Source organism: Osmerus mordax, chromosome 9, assembly GCF_038355195.1.
Source record: "Osmerus mordax isolate fOsmMor3 chromosome 9, fOsmMor3.pri, whole genome shotgun sequence".
Lineage (NCBI taxonomy): Eukaryota > Metazoa > Chordata > Actinopteri > Osmeriformes > Osmeridae > Osmerus > Osmerus mordax.
The window spans coordinates 7,333,615-7,349,664 of NC_090058.1; the positions used below are offsets into that span (position 1 = coordinate 7,333,615).

The 16,050-nt window shown below is 49.7% G+C and overlaps 1 protein-coding gene across 5 annotated transcripts in view; it reads right to left on the minus strand.

The window, feature by feature from the left end:
- Window positions 1–16,050, minus strand: part of ralgapa2 (Ral GTPase activating protein catalytic subunit alpha 2) — an 87,140-nt gene that overhangs the window by 27,173 nt on the left and 43,917 nt on the right. For all 5 annotated transcript variants that reach the window (XM_067242519.1, XM_067242523.1, XM_067242518.1 and 2 more), the window contains 13 exons: window positions 15,039–15,167; window positions 14,489–14,623; window positions 14,289–14,347; window positions 13,711–13,819; window positions 12,207–12,317; window positions 11,970–12,038; window positions 11,528–11,665; window positions 8,834–9,017; window positions 5,973–6,807; window positions 5,357–5,428; window positions 4,327–4,450; window positions 4,034–4,189; window positions 644–802 (listed from right to left, as the gene is read on the minus strand). In XM_067242519.1, the coding sequence (XP_067098620.1) occupies window positions 644–802; window positions 4,034–4,189; window positions 4,327–4,450; window positions 5,357–5,428; window positions 5,973–6,807; window positions 8,834–9,017; window positions 11,528–11,665; window positions 11,970–12,038; window positions 12,207–12,317; window positions 13,711–13,819; window positions 14,289–14,347; window positions 14,489–14,623; window positions 15,039–15,167 (2,280 nt within the window). The remainder of the gene's footprint in view (window positions 1–643; window positions 803–4,033; window positions 4,190–4,326; window positions 4,451–5,356; window positions 5,429–5,972; window positions 6,808–8,833; window positions 9,018–11,527; window positions 11,666–11,969; window positions 12,039–12,206; window positions 12,318–13,710; window positions 13,820–14,288; window positions 14,348–14,488; window positions 14,624–15,038; window positions 15,168–16,050) is intronic.

Consider the following 16,050-nt stretch of genomic DNA (forward strand, 5'->3'; position numbering starts at 1 on the left):
CTGTCTCTGGGCATGCACGGTGGCAGGCAGTGGCCTGGCAGAAGGGTACAGGCACCATCATCTCTATGTTGGCAGAGTCGTGTTGGCAGGTGGGTAAAGCGCCAAGGCTGCCCTGTGTGTCCTAGCATTCTCCTGGCCAACGCTGTGCCACACTTAAGCCCCTGTTTGGCTGACACAACTCCATATCCTTCTCTCTCTCTCTCTCTCTACTATCACTCTGTCTGCCCTCCCTCTTTCTCTCTCCAAGTCGGCCCTCTTTCATTCCGTCATCACTCTCCAGTCCCGGTCTCTCTGCCCCCACTCCACTCTCCATGTCTTCTCTCTCTATCCTCAATTTCAGTTGTGTCGAGTTGTCTGTTTTGGTTCATACATAGCTCAGCGGCAATTTTACCCAGAGATGTTTTTTTTGTGTATTTTTATTTAATCTTATTTAACCTGGAAGTCCCATTGAGATGCTAGATCTCTTTTACAAGGGAGACCTTGCCAAAATAACAGCAGCAATAAAATGCCAATGCATCACATAGAATGCAAAAACAAAACAAAAAAGAGTAGCCTACATGATAATAAAAGTGCATGTATACAACACACAGAACATCACACAGAACCAGGAGTTTTCCGACATGTGAGCGAGTCCGGTCAGTACCTGTGGTTTCTTCATGATCTGGATGAAGTACATGTGGTTCTTCATGGGGTACACAACGATGAGCACGTCTCCGAAGTCCGTGGGCACGATTCCGCGCCGGTAGTCCCGCGTGTGCTCCGACCACACCATGTGCACCTCGTCGTTGCCTAGGTGACGAAGCTGCGGTGACACATCATGGGGTTAGACGCCGCTCTTACTGCTACAGCCGTCACACACAGTGCTGACAGACCAAGACACTGGAGTTGGGATGTCATTGATGTTCACCATGGCTAGTAGCTGAGATGTGGGGACTGTGCCTAGAAAATCCAGAACGTTCCCTGAATCTGACGACTGAAACAGAGGTGGTACTATGCCCTTCTGATCCTTGGTATTCTGCGGTACTTTCTATTTGCACTATTCCTATGTAGCTTCGGATAAAAGTGTCTGCTTAATGGTCGAAAAGTCAAATGTTTCAAGCTAAATTACAGGTTGAGGCCATATGGATGATGAGTCCAATAAACACATTGTTGATCAGTTGATGTGTAGAAATATTTTTCCATCCTGAACAGACCACTGACTAGGATAGAAGCATTAGAAAAAATCTGGTGAGTGCAAATCTAGTGCCAGTTATCATTCAAATAGAAGAGTTGTTAGACAAAATTACTTTAATATAAAATGTTACTGTGGCCTAGGCTTTAGTATGCATTTATAGTCATTTAATTCTGGAATAATATGAAATATGATTACAAATTCAAGTAACAAACCGTAAAGCACAAAAAATTGGGCATTTTTAAAAGCAATCATTTAAATCCAATTAACCTCCCACCAAGACACCAAATTGCCACCAATTTTCATATTCTATTCACAAACACAAATGAAGCTAGGACGAAAAAAACACACAAATGACAGGAAATTGACAGACGCTGGTCTGAAATAGTCCAATTGTTTACAGCGGTCTCACTAAGGCCGCGAGACAAACACTTTCACACACGTGCTCACTCAACACATGGCCCTGGTATACACTCAGATCCGTATGGACAGAGCTCTGGGCAGACCACTAGCACGCACGCACACTCACGCACACACACATACAAGTGTTGGAGCTGCCTATGCCCGTCACTGTGCATCGTGGCAGCCTAGACTGGGCCTTCACTCAGAGAAAGGGAAACATCTGCCAATGTACTGGAGGGCCTAATGAGCCATTAAGAAAACATGCCCTCGCCACCAAAAAATGCAATTAGCACATTCTATTATAAGCCCTTAATTATGGTAATGTTATAATGTTAAACAAATCCACAACAACGCTGATTGTGCTGCCGCTCTCTGGGTTCAGCTCTTCTGTCCAAGGATCAATGGCTCCCCAGCAGGTCAGTCACTCTGACAAATTAGGCAAACATTTTGAATATGCATTTTTGGGGGTGCCAGGAATGGTGGGAATGCTAATTAAAGTTAGCATACTGCACTGGGTGCACTGAACCACTGGGCTGGCGTGAATGCTGACGCGCCACCGTAGTCTTATTGCATTAAGCTCAGTCTCACCAAGACCCACACAGTAAGTACTGTAGCTATGTGTGGAGTCAGTTGCAGTACGTATCATGACCTGAGTCAAAGGCTCTTGTCCAATTAGCCCTTTGTGACCCTCAGCAGGCCTATGGGCGTCTCACACATGCACATGTATAGCAGGGGTCTGCACTGCACAAGTCCTCCCTTATAAAAACACCATGCAGCAGGCCAGTAAAGCTTGCCTTGGGGTGGTTTGTGTGTGTGTGTGAGAGAGTGTCCGTTGGGGCTCTCTCTCTCTCTCTCTATTTCTCTCACACACACACACACACTGACATTAAGACCCTACATGGCCTGACCCCCACCCCCCAAGGTCGTTGCTATAACCACATTACCACAGCCAGCTGCTGCCACAGCTTGGGCCAGGCACTGCCCTGAAGCCCACAATTGGATTGGAGGAATTCATGTTTTTTCCTCTCTCCTTTTCTTTTCGGTTTAGCTGGAGGCTTATTTTACTCCCCCCCACCCCTCCACTCCTTCAACAGACAATCTGCCCCAGTGGAACCCCCCCACCTCCCCTCTCCAAAGTGTGTCTATGGTTGTGGAGGCAGGCAAAGGGGCGGGTGGCTGGGAGTTTCATTTTGTAAAGAGACAGAGAAACTTCCTGCCTGGACGCAGATAAAGCCTCTTTTTCATCCCCTCTTTCCCTCCCTCCTTCCCTCTCTCTCTCTCTCTCTCTCTCTCTCTCTCTCTCTCTCTCTCTCTCTCTCTCTCTCTCTCTCTTTCTCTCTCTCTCTCTCCCCCCCTCCTCCACCCATGCTGCCAAGCTGCCAATTTCTTGTCCGGGCCAGCGGCTAGTGCTGGGACCTGGGGAAAGGAGTGAGGAGAGCAATTACAGGGGTTCCCGGTCAAATGAATCGAAGCAGGCCGGCGGCACACTCCAGTCAAGGCCGGGGCCCGCCCCTCCGATGGTGCACGCCGGCCAGTCAGAATCGAATCTGCTGCATGGGTCTAACTAATTTCCTCGGCTGCTGAGCACAGGTTCAGTATGGTGCCGGATGGAGCAGAGTGTTTTTGAAGAGACAACAGACAGAGACAGAGAGAGAGAGAGGGGTGGGTGGGTGTATGGGGGGGGGGGGGGGGGGGGTGTACGAGGCTGATGAATTTCGTCTCTCGACGGGATACTGCATGAGAAGATTGGCGGCGCGGGCAGGGGCCTCGCGGCTCATTTCTCCATGCTAACTGTGGCCGGGGAGAGCACAGGGGCCCGGGGCCCCGCTGGAGCAGCACATCGATCGCTCTCGCAGTCCACCGCGGGAAGCGGATAAAAGGGTCCTGCCGGCATCCGCCCGGCGCCTGCCCTGACGGCGAGGGCTAATGGCTGAATCTGGGCCCTGGTCACAACGCTCGGGGAGGGGGGCGAGATGAGGAGGGAAGAGGAGGAGGAGGGGGAGTGGGAGGAATCATGATTATTACAGCAGCGGCACAGGCCTGCTCTCCTCCCTCACTTGCCTGCTCCGCTCTTCACTTCAGGCCTGTCCAGGGATGCTAATCAATGGCTGCACCCAGGAGTCACACCACCTGATGGCAGCTTAGCACAGAGCCCAGGGCCCAGACAACACAACACACAGGCAGATCAAGGCTATCCAGCCATGTATGCTGTGTACTGGGTCTGTTTGTCTCAATCTTTGTCCAAGGTCTTTTGATCTGTGCCCTCCCGTCACACTGAAGAACACGAGGGCACACACACGCAAACGAATCCCAGTCCCTTTCACCGACAAATCAATAAAGGCGAGGTCTGTTCAAGTCCTTGGTTCCTTTCGCTAACTGAGGTTGGTGTGTGTGTGTGTTTGGGGGAAGGAGGGTGGGAGGGCGGAGAGTCGAGATATTCGGTGTTGGGCGGGCCGCTACCTTTTTGGTGAGGCAGTCGTCGGAGTTGGACGGCATGCGCGTGGAGACGTGGAAGATGACCTCCACGTTGGAGGTAGCGTAGTAAGGAGCCGTGTGACCCGTGCTGCCGTTCCTCTGCAGGCCGCCCATGAAGCCACAGTGTGTGGACAGGTCCACCTGAGGGACAGCGGGCACACACACGGCAGCTTAGAGATGTGTGTGTGTGTGTGTGTGTGTAAAGGACCTGAGCTTGAGAAAGTTAGCTTTGTGTGAAAGTAAGGTCTGCGTGTGTGTAGCTGGGTAGAAGTCTGTACCTCCCATCCCAGTCCAGACACAAAGTCTTCATACGCCTGGCTGCCTGCGCTGTTAGACAGGATGGAACACTTGTCTTCCTGACCCTCTCCGATGTAGAACACAGCTATCTTGTGAGTCTCCCTGCTACAGAACATACACAAAGGACATGTCACCATCCTGGAACCACAAGGCACAACAGGCAAGTATCTCCAACATCACCGGGTCCTGGGTTTGGTTCATGTTAAGATGCTTTACATTGGTTGAAATGTTTAAATAAAAAATATTTGTTTCACTAAATATGAAATTCGTCAATAGTGAACCTTTATATTCTAAGCATGGATTTCCAAACAAACAGAGTTTGAATAACTGATAATGTGTCTTAACACTGGTTGTATTTACTGTCCCATGTCACAAACTAAATAACCAAGAAAGACACCCCCGTGATTTCCACGTTGCCATGGTAGCACGTGGCGGATTGGTAAATTGGAGGCATTTTGCACGCTTTGACAGAGGTTGCTATGTGCGACCAAGGTATGTCCGACTGGGAAAGCAAAGCTCAATCCTGGGGGCATTCTTTTATAAGCCCCAGTCATCAGCAGTGTGGAGTTCCTATTGATCGCACCATGTGTGTGCGTTTCTGTGTGTCCCCGTGTATGTGTCCGTTTGTGTGCATGCATGTGTGTGTGTGTGTGAGTGCTCTAGAGTCGTGATCAGCCGGAGATTGCGTGGATTATTAAGGAGGGGATGGTGGGATGGATGGAGGGAGGGATGGATGGAGGGGGAGGAGAGGCTGACTAGCGCCTTGAGTGGTTCTGAGACTCGTTGCATTGAGAGTGAGATCTCTGCTAATCTGCAGACCAGTTCATTAGTGAGCTCCAGGGCCCAGTAATGATGGACAATGACAGATGTAATACTGCAGGTTTAGTATACCTACAGGGAGAGAGTTCCATGCTGGGAGACAGCTGTACGGAGGTCGACCAAGACTATACAGAAATTAAGTCTAGAGTGGAACTACAGCAGGTTACTGGGGGTTCATACACAGGAACATACCACTGTCTGGAATCCAGATTCTTCAGTTCTCTCAAGAGCTTGGAGTTCTTCTTAAGGAGATGAAAGCTCTTCCTGAAAGGGTTTATAGGTTAGGATATATCTACTAAGAAACGCAAACAAAAAAAGGACAAATTTGAAAATGTACAGAAATGTTGTCTTTGCATTCGCAACTGAAAAGGTGGCAAACATGGTACAGGTTAAAAAAAACTCCAACTCCCATCTGACCGTGCCTGGAGAGTGTTTCGACTTGCCCATTAGAGGTGTGAGCTTTTAATTTACAGGGCAACTTGACAAGGATGTGGCCCACAATGGTGGACCTGCGTGAAAACAGCTAGGGCTCGTGTTGCCCTGTGGAGAGCAGATTAACAGCCCCAAGATCCCACCAAGCTTTTAACAACCTTTCTTCCTCCTTTCCTCTTATTTTCCTCCCTTCTTTTTCTTTCTCTGTCACTCTTTCTTTCCCAGTATCCAAAGCTCAGTGGGTTTCTAAAGGCGAACTGCAGAAACCTTAAGGGCTTTGGAACCGTCCAAATGTGTTTAGGCCTCAGTCTAGCCTAGCGAGTTGGATGGTATTAAACCACTATGCTAAAGGGCTCGTCTGGCTGTTGTGGCGTACCTGCGGTCCCAGGAGTTCATGCCCAGGTCGTTGAGCAGCAGCCTGCAGAAGTAGAAGGGTGCTTTGGGTTCCTGGTGGGTGGGCTCCCCCTGGCACGCCGCTCGCACGCTCACATCGGCGTTCCATTTCCTCACCTGCTCCTCCTCCTGACGCGTCTGCCGCAGGACGGCCTCCATGATGGAGCCCTCCTGCTCCAGGTTCATGCCGCAGGGCGAGGGAGCCGGCTGGTTGAGCCTCAGCCTGGGCTGGGGAAGGCATTCGGGGCTGCTTTGACCCAGCTCCTCCAGCAACTGGTCCAGGACGTCCATCTCTTCATCCTCGTCCTCGTCGTCACAGCAACCCGACTGAGACTGGGGGTCCCAGCCCTGGGAGGAGATGTGGTTGGGGAGCCCTGGGGAGGTGGAGCGCTGCCTGGGTATGGAGCGCTCCTCGCTGGGGTCTTGGGAGGCCCTGGTGCCGTGGACTCCGGGGCCCTCGCCCGTACGGTACAGGACGCCGCCGTCCCACGAGTACTTCCCGGAGATGTCCCGCACGATGACGCGGACCTGAGAGGCGGGGTGCGGGGGCTGCCCGGCCGTGGGGGGCTCCGAGGGGATCTGGAGGTAGGACACCAGGGTGCTGTCGTTGAAGACGAAGAGCTGCAGGTTGGGGCTCTTGAAGACCTCGGAGGAGAGCTCGGAGGACTCCACGTGGGGGTTGTCGTGGTTCTCACTGACCAGGCTGTGCAGCAGGGCGGGCCCCCCGCTCAGGGGGTGGTGGCCCAGGTGGTTCACCAGATGTGTCATGATCATCCGTGCTGTCAAGGGGATGAGCTCCATGTTCCGCCGTTTCTTCTCTGGAAGAAGAAGGTGAGAAAGAGAAGGAGAGATGAAGAGAGGGGAGAGCAGAGGGAGGCAGAGATATGACAGTACAAAGAACACACAAATTACGTATTCATTATCAGGTCCAATCAATTAAACCACTTCTGAAACCTCATGTTTGTTGAGATTGATAAGATAAATATTATGAGATCATGTAAGTGCAAGTGTAAGAGGTCATCCATTTTCAGGCCAGGACAGCATCAAATTCTCATTTATAAAAAAAAAAAAATCATGCACACCCAACTTTTAAAACAGCTATTTTCAAAAACCTTGAGATCCTGTGTAGACATGTTCTCCTTTCTCTCGCCTTTTCACCACAAAGCCACATATCTGATTCAGAAGCGCTAATAGAGCTACTTTTTTCATTTCCTCACAATGGTTTAGCTACAGTAACACACCTCTAAGTAGGTAGCATCTAATCATCAGGATACAACTTTGAAAAGGGCCTCATTGAATCTTTTACAATGGGTCAGAGAAGAGAATGACAAAGTGCTAATGAGACCCACCATCTTTAGCGGCACCGTGAATAGCCGGCTACTTACTGAATCAGATTTTATGTAAATGCCCAGGTTTTGCTTGTGAGGTGAAAGGGATGCAGTGCTTTAGTCCGACAGAGAAAAACAAGAAGACGAGCGTCGGCATTGTGACACTGCTATCAATACCATCATCCCTTCATCAAAGTGGAGAAAGCTCTTTGGGAAGCAGGGCCAAGCTGCATTAGAGATACACGGTTCTTTGATGTGACTTAATCAATATGAGTTGGAGGGGTCGGGGGGTGGGGGGGGTGGGCAGGGTGCATATAGCCTTAGCGAGCTAGCGCTTCTCAGTTGGTCTTTTGATGCCGTTTTATTCTTTCCCATTTTGAGACTTTGATTTGTACAGCTGAACTCAAAATGGAGCAAGGTGGATATTTCTGGTAGAGAAGCTCTGCATTGTTTCAGAGGGTATATGTGCACTTTCATTTTTGGGGGCTAAAAGGACTTCTGAAAAGTCGAGGACACTCCGTTGGAAAAGAGGGCAAATTACATTACCTAATGGCATTGCATGGTCACTACCCACTACCTCCCATCTTTTAAAATAAATCCCATAATGGGTGCTCTCTCTGTGGCTCGGCACTAAAGTGCAGATTCCATTTTGCCGTGCTGGTTTGATTTATTTTTCAGACTTTTAATAAGATATTGACATTTAATGGAGTACTTCCAAAGGGTGGCTATGCTCAGGTTACATTTGCCTTGAACCTGCTTCTGGTAAACTCATCTACATGCTAGGGTGTAGTACAGGAAGACTGTAGTACTCAGAGATTGTTGGAGAGATCACAAGAGAGTGTGAACACATGAACAAACTACAATTATCTACAGTAGGTAAATCCATGTTGGCTGACAACTCATATCAACCATTCACAAGCATTTCTTGGTCCTCCACGCACAAGCATGCACACACACACACACACACACACACACACACACACACACACACACACACACACACACACACACACACACACACACACACACACAGATATACACAGGGAGAGAGACACACATACACAGAAAGAGAGATACACAGGGAGAGAGACACACACATACACAGAGAGATACACAGGGAGAGACACACACACACACACACACACACACACACACACAGATACACAGGGAGAAAGACACACACATACACAGAAAGAGAGATACACAGGGAGAGACACACACACACACACACACACACACACACACACACACACAGAGATACACAGGGAGAGAGACACACACATACACAGAAAGAGAGATACACAGGGAGAGAGACACACACATACACAGAAAGAGAGATACACAGGGAGAGAGACACACACATGCAGCGACACCAACACCTCTATGTCACACACAGACTACAGCCTTGTTTATCTGTCACCCCAGGGCAATCTCCCACACAGCGGGTAGTAAACAGACAAATCTGCCCGCCTCCTGACCTCCGGCTGGTGCGGGGACAAGCCGAGGACTCACTTACCCTCCGCCACGGTGAGCAGGTTCCCGAAGTCAGCGGCGTTGGGGTGGGAGGGCGGGGTCTCGGAGCTCCTGACCTGACCCAGCTGCAGGAAGGGGTCGTAGTCAGTGGAGAGGTCGGACAGGCTGAGGAGGTAGTGGCTCTGCTGGGTGTGCAGGTTGGAACCCGACACGCAGCAGTGCAGCACCTGCAGGGGGGACACACAGGGACACACAGCTGGGTGAGCGCCCACACAGCTCACGGCACCCCGCGTTGACGTCTGATGCATGGGGATACGCCGCTCATCTTAAACTGGTACATATGCAGACTTGGTTGGGGGGACGCTTGTTTGCTCGGGACGAACGGACGTTGGAACGATTGAAACGTTGAGGCCCGCTGACTAATCAAAACGACGGCGTTGTGGCTCATCTTGTCGCTCAACATCAGCCACAATCATGCAGTCCAGTCACGTCTCCAGTACAAACCAGAAAACACAAGAGCCTCCACCAACCAGAGGCCTCCACCCAAATCTAAACCAGGACAGCCTCTTCTCAGAAGGTCTAGCACGCCATCATCTCTGACGCGGCGGCGGCCCTGTGTGTGTGCGGTGGGGCTGGTGCTCCGGAGCGCCCGGAGCATAAGGAGGAGGGCTGGATGGTATATTTACCGCGGTAAGCCAGTCGAGGAGGGCGAGTAGAGGCTCTTTATTACCGCTAATCCAGTTCTCCTGCGATGTGCCAGTGTATCGATCTGCATAACAGATGGCGAGCCATCCGTTGGCAGGAGCAGATAAGGCTGCGCGCTGGGCCGCTTCATTACCGACATCGGACAGGTTTGCTTTGTTTGATTTAATTAAGGCTTGATCCCTCTGCCGCTGTGCGCAAGAACACACACACACACACACACGTGGATACAAGACACACACCTGTATATATTGTACTGTATAGGGGACAGGTTTAAGATGCTGTCTAAACATGTCTATGGGGGCCTTTTTCTGGGATTGAGGCCATGGCCAAGGCTAATCCCATTCAACACACACATTCACACACTTACATTCACACACTCTCATTCACACACACACACACACGCACGCACGCACGCACGCACACACACACACACACTCAACCTCTCACACTTACGTCTGGGACAGCGCAGGGAGGCAGGTCCTGTCATCTGTAACAGTATTGGGTGGGGCAATGTACAAGCAGATAGTATGTGGATTATGATGCCTCCCAGTCCTGTGGGCTTGGGGGGGTGGAGGGATTAGAACTGATGGTGAAAAGACCAAAACCAAACAGCTGCCACAGTAAGGCCCCAGAGCACCTCCTCTGTGGAGGGCGGGGATAAGGGAGGAAGAGCTGCTGGCTGCTTGACGACTAAGTGGCTGCACCTCACATAGCAACAGTTCCAGGAGAACAACACACGGGGATCTAGCGTGGTTGGACATGAAAACACACACATACATCATGTACATACATCATGTACAGTACACACTGACACGGTTCAAAACAAAAGCTAATGGAAGCAGAGAGAGACATATGCAAGAATAAGAGCCATACGCTCGCACGCACACACACACACACCCCCCCCCCCCACACCCACACCCACACATAAACACACACACACACACACACAGTGGTGCAGCTGGCGAGGCAGGCGGAGAGAGAGCAGATGGAGAAGCCCTGAGTGGAGCAGCTCCAGTTGAATCCTGCTTTTTACAGCACACCCACCTCATGCTGGTGGTCACCACACACAGCACAGCACACGGCAAAGTTCAAGATCGGAGCGGAGCAGCCATCTTTATTCATGAGCATGTGAATGGATCATGCTAATCTGCTCAGGAAGGAATTGATGGGGAAAACATCCCAACTCCAAAGTGGACAAAGAATAAAGTGTTTCAATCCAAAATATTAAATCATTTCATAAACGGGTTGTTTCTTTTTAGGCATATTGTAAAGTACGTGAAAGGCTGATGACAGCCAAAACAAACATATAAGTTGATTTGTGTAAGCAAAATACAGATAATCATAATTAGAAGAAGCAGAGACCTTTCTAAACAAATCTCAGGATTATTACGTTAGGTTTATGAATATTCACCCATGAGAAACGAGGCCAAGTTCTATGTGCATAGCTGAGCAGCCACGCATTTTTTTTTTCCTCCCATTTCCTGCATTAGCAGCTGCTGCCTCTCTCATATTAAGACATATTCAATTCAGATATCTCAGACAAGCCTTTATGGCCGGGCGCAGTGAGTGGACAAAGGCTCCGTTTGAATAATTTGACCATTTCTTATCAGAGGAGACATCCTTACAAAGGTCGTCCGTTGACCGCAGCTGGCCCAGACGCCAATGAATAACACTTCATTTGTTTGTCCCTGACGCTCTACATTTGATCATAAAAAAGGGGTTGAAACCTAACTAATGTCAGGAAATGGAATATGAAATGAATATTTTAGGGAACTGTGTTGGTGTTGAATGAATGCAGTCCAAAGTAGTTTAATATCTATGCATGTTTGGAGGGTACCTGCAACAACAGACATGATACTAACCGCTACATTCCCAAGGCAGCCTTCTGTACGTAGCCTAGCCACACCTCCGATGCTAAATAGCATATTCACGAGGAGCAGTTTCCGAGGTGAGACAAATTAAAGTGACAACCTTTTTAGCCTCCGAAGGGTCAGGCCCATCCGAGGGGTGTGTCTGTCCTGTGAATACCCACCCGGTAGATGTAATCCAGCAGAGGGGCCTTGTTGGATGTGGGGTCATCCAGGACGGGCATGGTTATGGGCTCCAGTAGCAGACTGAGAGGAACAGCCATGCACCAGTCCAGCAGACAGAGCAGCAGAGACACCATCAGCTAATGGAAGGAGGGAGAGGAAGAGAGAGAGATAAAGAGAGCGAGAGATACAGGGCGAGAAACAGAGCGATAAGGAGAAAGAGAGACCCTTCCATTAGCCCGTCCTTTGCATTTGATTGAACTAGGACTCTGCCACAATAAATATCCAAGCTGTGGAGGATATCAGAGATTGGGTGAAGGGAGGATAACACAACCATAAATGGGCTCCAGTGCAAAAATTCCTGTGTAAATGGTCTGCATGTCTGACAAAGAGTTCCTTCAGATCCTCCCATTCATTTCATGTTCCTTCAATATTCCTCCATACCTTTTTGTCTGCCTCCACTGTTGAGTGCTCTGCGCTTGGCAACAGAAAAGCTATTGTGGCAACAAAGATCTTTGTCGGACAAAAAGTAGGTGGGGGCGGGGGGAGAGGCAGAGAGAGAGAGGGGTGGGAGAGATAGTTTAATGACACAAAGACACCCTCAAGGGGACAGTGGATGTGACAAAGGATTTGTGTTACAGTAGAAGTGTAGTTGTGGCGTGTGTGTGTGTTGTCTCCTACCTCGATGATCTTTTTGGGGAGGGTGCGTTCCAGTCTCTGTAGGTGCTCCCAGTGAGAGATGAGGAGCTGGAACAGGTCACATGCTACCTGGGCAACTGCCTTGTTCCCAAACTAAAAACACACACACACACACACACACACACACACACACACACACACACACACACACACACACACACACACACACACACACACAGGGAAACAAATTATATGACAGCAATGACACTGTACAGGTCAGAGCTGGAGCTTGAGGAGGTCTATCCCCCTGGCTTCTGCTTGGTGGCAAATTAAGTTCCACATCCAGTTCTTTCAAACTAGAGCCCATGACAGGCAATACATTACAGCCATAGAGCTTCTCATTGTGCTGCTAGAAAGCGTAAATTGTTTTTTTCCTGTGCTTCCTGGGAATGAGTTGTACGAGCTGGGTGAACACTGCTGCCACAAATAGAAAAAAAGAAAATAATGCGTTTTTAAAAATATATTGGCTGTGTAGAAGTGGTTCAAAACTCATTCGTTCCAAAACCAGCTTGTTTGTATGTTGAAAAAATGGCATTGGGGGCTGAACGAGCTGGAGTTGCTGACAATATTCTTTCAGCGCTGGTTTTTATTTTTTCGTGATTTGGAATTCAGAGCACAGAAATGGACATTTCCCATTTTCTTCCGACTGAATGCCTCTCAACATGTAACAAGGGCAGACAATGTAGTGAGTGCAGAAATGGACCAACACAAAAAGGGGCCCTGAGAGTTCAGCACCTGCTTTTAGAAAAAGGGACTGTGTGCAGCATTCTACTCCCCTGCCCCCTAACCCAATACCCCCCCCCCCCCTCCCCCCAACGCCCTCCGTACCCTCTATTTTGGGCCGGACGAGCCTGTGTGTCAAGTTGTGCGGGGGGAGTGATTACCGCTCCATTAGAGAGAGGGTGGGTGAGGGGTGGGTGAGGGGTGGGTGAGGCGGGGGGATTGCAGGAAGCTGGGAGATGGGCCTGCTTAAATTGGGCCCACGACGAAAACCAAAAGAGAGCGAGTGGGGCCTGGAAATTACGCCAACAGCCCAAAGCACCCCGGTCCCCCCCAAAAAAACAGCCAAATACCACCTCTCTGCATCTCTCCACTCACCAGGGGGAAAAGAGAGGCGGAGGGCTATTTGAAAATATACCACTTTTTGTAGTTGCGCTGCAAGGCACGTTATCACACACACACGCTCATTGGTACATACGTGCTCACACACACACAGTGTTGTGCTCACACTCCCACTCTCCCCGAATTGCTCTACAGTCGGTTTTTATGTAATCTACTATCATTTTCCAGGATCTAAAAGCTGTGCAGCACAGCACAGTTTGTTGGTAAAACAAGAAGGGCTGTAGGACAGACCCAAGTGGTTTACGGCGAAAGTGGCTACCAGGTACACCGCAGTCATTTCAAATGGATGCACAGCTATGGATGGAGAGCTGAATGGAGAAATGGGGGGGAGCGCCCCCCCCCCTCCCCCCCGTGTCCTCCTCACCTTTAGTGTCACTCCCAGAACGTTGATGGCGTCCTTCACCTGGTGGTGGATGTTCTTCTGGGTGAGCTCCTCACACACCCACAGGCCCAGGCTGCACACAGCTACACACCTGGGAGTGGACACGGGCACTTCTTGAACCTTCTAGGGCCTCACTTGACATCCTCTATTTGCACTCTGCACACTTTCACACTTCCTGTTTTTGAAGGAAGTGATGTCACTCCACTTGATATGACTGAATGGTAAACTGGAGTGTGAAAGGCAATCACAACATTGTTTTGAGACGACACAACGGAAATCATGGAAACTTCCATATCATTTTTGTGAAAACGACTGTAACTATAGCCTAACTTTTAAAAATATGTACGTATTTACTTAATGGGGCATTTAGTACTAATAACTTGATCAATAAAAAATATATGATGAAAAAGATCCAATTCATAACATTTTTATGTACTGTTTGTTTTCAAGCCACGTAACATCCCCATGCAATGAAGGCTATCACACCCTCTAACATTCCAAGAACAAACATCCAAAAGGGTATTCTTGCTCTGTTCTCCACCCCCCTGGACCCTGCGTACCTGGCCCCCTCACAGTGCTCATTCCTGGCCGTCTTCAGCAGGATGTTGACCAGGTAGTCCTGGAGGTAACAGCACAGCACACACTCACACACAGAACCACAGCATCACCTCACACAGCATCCTAACCCCAACACATCCACCACCACCGGCGAGGCCCCCGTCTCGGGGACGTGGTCTCGGTGTGAGCAGGTGTGTGCTACCTTGATGTCCTCGTTTCCCACCACGATGTCCTGGGTGCCGGGGACCGTCTGCAGCAGGGGGATCTGACGGTACATGTTGGGGAAACACACCAAGGAACCCAACACTGTCTGGGCCTCCACCCTGGGGGTCTGGGCCTGGGAGACACACGCGCACGCACACGCACAGCACGGTTCACACAGACAGACACACGTACACACCCGTAAAACACACACACACAGCACGCCATACATACACACATTATTATAGCACTCAGTTAAGTGGAGTGAATCATTCCCCTTCCGGGGAAAGTGGATGGAACTTGATTGAGCCTCATCAAGCCATGTCCATATTACCCTTGTGTGTGTGTCCATACGTGGGCACACTGTGTTTCTGCGCGAGTGTTGGCGTGTGTGTGTACCTCGGACGACTCGGCGCTGAGGTTGCATGAGAGTGTGTGTGTGTGTGTATCTCGGAGGACTCTGCGCTGAGGATGCGTGAGTGTGTGTGTGTGTGTACGTCGGAGGACTCTGAGCTGAGGATGCGTGAGTGTGTGTGTGTGTGTGTGTGTACCTCGGAGGACTCTGAGCTGAGGATGCGTGCGGCGGCGGTGATGAAGTCCCCCACCAGCATGGTGAAGCCTGGCAGACCCAGGAAGAAGAAGCGGGGGGAGCAGGAGCGGATCACCGTGTTCAGCACATCCTGCACACACACACACACACACATATTACACACATATTACACACACATTACACACACATTACATACACACACATTACACACAGATTACACAGACACACACATATGTTAAATCGTTCTACTTTACATTTGCACACGCACATCATCCTCCAATCCGCCCTGTTTAATATAGGTTTCAAAATGGTTCCACAATCATCTTGTTAACTTAAAAAAAGCTACGGAAATCATAAACTACACGCTATCAATCACCAGTACGAGTAGTCCACACCATAATGCTGTCACATAGTCAGGTCTACCGTTAAAGAAAGGCTAAAGGGAGAAACGGGCAAAGATAAAAGGTTTTTTTGGAGGTTGGGTAGAAGCATGGTAATGTGAAAGCTCTTTCTAGACAGGTGAACTACTGTAGCTCCACTCACTGGAGATGGACCGCTGAGTGCCCTCCTCTCTCCCAAGACAAAATATCGCAAAAGGTGGAAACGCAGGGAGAGAAAGAAAGAGGTAGCAGATGGGTTGTTCACAGAGCAAGGGAGGATGGGGGGGGGGGTGGGTTCTGGAACAAAAGACTTCAAGTTTCCTCCGTGCACGCACACACACACACACACACACGCACACACCTGTAATTAAAGCCAGGGTGCAGGTACTGTTCAGGTAGGCTCAGCCCAGAGGCAGATGGGTGTTCTCTCTGTGTTGACATATGTTGCATTGCAGAGGGATTTGCACAAACATGGGCTCTGGCTGCAGCTTTGTGGAGACTCCAAACTCCTAGGCAGCTACTGCCTGCCTCTATCAATAAACTCCTAAATCCAAGAGGTCATCTACATATTGAAAGCATGTGTGTATGTTGTTGGTTTGTGTGTTTAGACAAGCACTGCTGCAAACGTCCCTC